This window comes from Macrobrachium nipponense, chromosome 25 (assembly GCF_015104395.2).
Source record: "Macrobrachium nipponense isolate FS-2020 chromosome 25, ASM1510439v2, whole genome shotgun sequence".
Lineage (NCBI taxonomy): Eukaryota > Metazoa > Arthropoda > Malacostraca > Decapoda > Palaemonidae > Macrobrachium > Macrobrachium nipponense.
Window position 1 is genome coordinate 14,486,157 of NC_087214.1, and position 5,310 is coordinate 14,491,466.

Below are 5,310 nucleotides of genomic sequence, written 5' to 3' on the forward strand. Positions count from 1 at the left end.
ATTATTAACATTACTTCAAGGACATCGTCTCCAAACCTCAGTGCCATAACTCCCCACCTCATAGGAGTATTAGCACGAGTGCAGCTCATTCAATTATAGTTAGTTCTATTATTATTTGCCCAGCTCTATTATTATTTACCCAGCTCTATTATTATTTACCAGGAATAGACCTGGAACGCCCGAAGGGCCGAGCGTGAGCCCTGCCATTCCTCGGAAGGGCCAGCGGAAATCAAGGGCGTCGTCGCCTTCAGGTCGGCCGAGAGGGAACGCAGACGTTCTACGCCCACTGGTGCGTCGTCGTCTTCTGGAGCGTCTTCGGGATTCGACAGGTCCTGGATCCGGAACAGGTTGATCCAGGCGGCCACTGGAATCGTCACTGCCGTGGAGGAGTCCCTGGAGAGAGAGGTTCCTCCGGAGGGACAAGACCACGAGTGGGAAGTACGCTCCTTGGAGCCTCGAGGGAAGGGGACCTCCCTTCCCATGAGGAAGGAGAAGGAGGAGGAGGAGGAGGAGCCACTGGGAAACCAGCGTTAGGACTCCTCAGCAGAGTCGACTGGTCACCACGGCTCCTGACGCAGGGGAGAAACAGGTCCTGGAGGAACTTATGCGAGATCTGTCTCTCTATGGAAGTCCCGGTTCAGGTGGGTTGCCTCTTGGTAGCTTTTTGAAAAAACGCAAATGTTGCGAGAGAGAGAGAGAGATGAGAGGAGAGAGAGAGAGAGAGAGAGAGATAGAGGAGAGAGAGAGAGAGAGAGAGAGAGACTTTTGTCAGACCTGTCTTCTGTTTATATTTGGGTGACCTACAAATGATCTTATGCAAAATAGAAACAAAAATTATATATACACCCACACACATATATGAAAAGACACCTTTGTCACTACATCCAAAACCCAAAATAATAATAATAATAATAATAATAATAATAATAATAATGAATAATAATAATAATAATAATAATAATAATAATAATACACCATTCATTAAGAAGTGGTGATGTACTGTCATCCAACATGTATGATAACCCTGTCCATATCAACGACGACTTTCAACTCAAGCGTACGATAGTCCCAAGATCGTATATTCGAGAGGGAGAAAAACAAAATAAAAACATTAGGATACACTTCAGGGCTTCCAAATCCCCCCTGCGTGCTTCCTAGGGCATCTGTCATGACCTGGAGATGGGATTAAGCGCTTGGGGAGGTATTAGAAAATGTTTTTAAACCTACTTTGAGATTCAGGGCTCTGTAACACTGTTTTTTCGGGAATAACTTTTTTATCTATGCATTCATAAAAATAACACTTAATCAGAAATACATTATATCTACACATAAATTTTGACTGTATTCTGCATTACGTAGGTTGAATAAATTTGGTACTTTATAATGTAAAGTGACTTTTCGAACTCACTCGTTACGTAACTTATGACAACATTTCTTCCCTTTTCTTGATGGATGATGGCTATAAGTAACGAAGTCTAGACCTCTGGCAACAATGACATAAAAATTTAAATACAAGCAAAGCAGTACACCTTTATGAACTCTGAAACCTCTCCACTGATAATTGTCACAATGAACAAACCAACAAAATATGTTAATAAATACAAAAAACACTTCGATTATGAGTCTAACTCCCAAAATAAGTTTCCTAAGAAATTACAGTCTACTTTATAGTTCACAATCAGATTGGCAAGATGTAGGGAATAGTTGGTAATTTACAAAACATAGTAGACAAGCTTGATTTGATAACTGCTATATCCAATGTCAAGCAATTTTTATTTATTGACTATCTACCTATTTACTGAAAAAAAAATAGCCCGGTACCGTATTTGGCTCTAAACCTTCACCAATAATTATCGTCAGAATGATGACTTCATGAGGCTCCACCCACTTTGGCCTCGTTATAATTCAGGATAACACTGAAGGCTATCATGGGCATTGTTGGATTAGAAAATTTAACTTCCGGTTAGAAAAACTCATTTCTCTAGTAGTTGTAAGAAGTGCTAAATGACCCTCAAGGATCCCAGCAGTTGGCCTAAACGTTTAATTCATGTATATTACTGCTATTACAACTGGCACTACTGCTACAGTAGTATTACTACGCTAGCACAGATACCCCTTCCCTTACATCTATGTATCGTTCCGCCATTCATAAGTCTTTGGGTTTCAGAGCCGGTGGAACAAGGTGAATGAGTTTCTGTCTGGTGGATGGGCGGGGGTGGGCAAACATTTCGTCAAAAGGTGTTTACCTTGCTTGCGTAATGAATGTTTTTCGACTCTTGGCTCGTAATCATTGGCCAAGGCGTCGGCTAGATAATTTTTACTCTATAAAAATTAAAACTATCGGGTTTAGGTTATTGATAATGCTGACAAAATTTGTGTGTGGTTGTAAAATATACATATGTCAACTTTCAGCTACATCCAATTCTTGGATAAGGAGCAAAGTCCAAAAAACCGTGTTGCAGAGGCCCTGAATCTCATAGTAGTTTTGTGGTGCTAGATATTTCTGAAGACGTTAAAGCGTCTTTGAGCCAATATTTTTATTTTTTTATGTTTTAGCTAAGATTATTGCCACTGTTGTCTTCTGCGAACTTTTCAAACCTTGCCAGCTAATACTTGAAGATTCTTATGAAGGAATTTACGGGTTTTTCATTGATAATAATAACACAGAAACTTGGGATATGATATACTAAAGTATACTATTTGTCTGTGTCACTATCCAAACTACAAACCACGTCTGTGGAATGCAGCCATGAGCTTAGGTAAACAGACACACTGGGATTTTAAGGAGAGAGAGAGAGAGAGAGAGAGAGAGAGAGAGAGAGAGAGAGAGATAAATGCTTTTGCAGGCTTGTGTCATAATCCTCGTGCGATCGTCAGCATATGTGTACGTATGCAAATGATATTTGCAAACATTTCTCAAAACCAGGCGCGTATTTCTGCAACGTCATTGCCTGAGAACTGTATTTGGAGTATCGTTGTGTCATGGTACTTTACAAGATGTTCTTTTTATGTTGGAGAAAAAAGTTTGGAATTATATTTGGAAGTTAAACTCTATATAATATATGTTTGTGTATATATTGTTTTCTACATTTTTGAGAATAAACAAGGCAATACGTCTGAATTAGATATGATTGAATTTAAGACTACAGAGGATTGCGGAGGTGAATTACAATATTTTCAAGAATTTATAAAATGAAATGGGATGTAGACTGCTGGGGGCAGACCCAACAGCACTTAAGATATACCCTTTTTTCTTAACGTAGGCGTTGATGCCTAATTCTAAGGAATATTACTGGCAAATAATAAACGACGCATCACACGCCACTATGTTGGATATATGATTAATTCAAGGGCTGTTCTTATAGTGTTGCATGATAGAGAATTTGGTGGATGTATGAATGGCTTCATCGAGCATTGATAATCTTGACGTGAGGACAATTAAGTCACCTCGGTAGGATCGAATGGGTGTTTTAGTCCCTCTTGTCAACCTACGACTGTTATGAGTTCGCTCTGTGGGTATTTGTGTAGTATACCAGTTGGTTATTTCTGAAGGTTGTTATTTTTCTATACATCCCCCGCAGGCAACGAAGCCGACACCGAGTCTCTGATGGAGTGCGAGCGATCTCCCAGGAAAAGCGTTGTTGTCGTCACCAAAATGAGCGGACCAAACGCCCGGAAGATGACCATGTCCAACGTGCCCCTCACGGTGGCAGCAGCCCTAGCCTCCCCCCCGAACGAGTTCATGCCCAAAATCGAGCTGAGTTCGTCCTCGCGTTCCCTCAACAGAAGCATCCAGCACCTGGTCCAGGAGGACGCCGAGAACAAACCCAGTCACCGTCCTCCGACGCCCGCCCGCCCGTCCCTACCCACTTTGCTGCCCGGTAGGGTCGTGGACGTCTCCCTGAATGCTTCCATGGCCAGCTCCAAAAGCGACGGACGCCACCCGGCTCCCAGCAGGCGCCTGACCTTCAATTCCTTCCCGAGGTCCTCCTCGGAGCCAAGGTCCCTCACCTCGTCGCCCAGACCCAACCAGACTCCCGGAAACGACTACGAGGACGACTCAGATGAGCATTCCTCGGACGTGCTGGATTCCTCGACTCGCTCAGAGGGTTGGGACCACCTGAGGGGCTCCAGAGGGCGCGGCCCTGGCTTCACCAGCGGCTCTGAAGGTCACGTTGGTTTCCATGCCCCCTATCAACCGTCCCAATACGGCGAATCTGGCTGGCGAGGTCACAATGGGTCGCACGGCAGAGGCGGACTGACCTCTCACGGGGAGAACGTCCTCAGCGTCGCTAAGAAGACCCTGGAACAACTGGAGAGCGTCTTGGCCCCGACGGAGGGGCATTCCTTCTCCAGGGCCATACCCAGAACGCGTGCCCCACAGCAGATCCACCTGGAGACCTAGCATAAGGCCACCCACCTCCATCCGCATGGGGGTCGGGACTTCCTGCTCTCTCACAAGAGGAAGAAGACGAGGCTCAGATCCAGGAGCCATGACAGGGGGAGTTTGGAAGGACCTCACGCCAGCAGCTCGTGATTGGGAGGTCGCTTCTAGCAATGACAGGCCACTGGAACTTGGAACCTGGAAACCTGGAACAATGTCCCAATCCAGCCAAAGTTTGAAGAACGCTGCAGCATTATCTGACGAAAAGTGGCCCCTTTCGTCCTGGAAGCAACGCTGCTTCCAGTATTCCAGTTAAAGAGGAAGTGTGATTCGAATTCCATAACCGAAGATACGACCATTTTATAATCCTTTTCCTTAGATGTTAAAAGAAACTTGAATATTTCTTACACTTGATATTGATACGTTTTAAAATTTGGTATATATACCCCGCTCTGTAAAATATCTATGTGCGGCCACATTCATACGTCCAGTCCTATGTACAGCAATCTATGTACTACGTCCTCTGTCTACTAACTGTTTCTTGAGACTTCTAAGTGGTTCGAGACTCTCAACAGGAACTCGCAAGAAGAAGAAGAATGCTGTACCTTGCAAGCAATTTCTGTTGGTGTTTGCAACAAGGGACTTTTACAGTGGTATTTTTGATTGTTTACCAAAAAAACAAAATAAAAAAAACAGAGGACCACTTGAATAACAAAGAACATGAACGGAAACACTTCATTAAAAACGTTTTAGAAAATTAAAATTTTCCTGACAATCCAAACTTATCCCAAACAAGAACTGCAATTTCATGTGATACAGGAAACATCGTTGTGTCTTAACTTTGTGATCTTTCTAAAAAGAAATATCATCAGTGACTGAGAATTGCTGCCTTAATTTTTTTTTTTGTAGTAGAGACTCATCCATTG

At 43.3% G+C, this 5,310-nt stretch overlaps 1 protein-coding gene across 1 annotated transcript; it reads left to right on the forward strand.

The window, feature by feature from the left end:
* The first annotated feature begins 537 nt into the window (after positions 1 to 537).
* On the forward strand, positions 538 to 4,937 carry LOC135199291 (uncharacterized). The gene is made up of 2 exons (XM_064227197.1): positions 538 to 641; positions 3,582 to 4,937. Exons 1-2 carry the CDS (start codon positions 605 to 607, stop codon positions 4,403 to 4,405), a joined length of 861 nt encoding a protein of 286 aa, XP_064083267.1. The 5' UTR covers positions 538 to 604; the 3' UTR covers positions 4,406 to 4,937.
* The last annotated feature ends 373 nt before the right edge of the window (positions 4,938 to 5,310 follow it).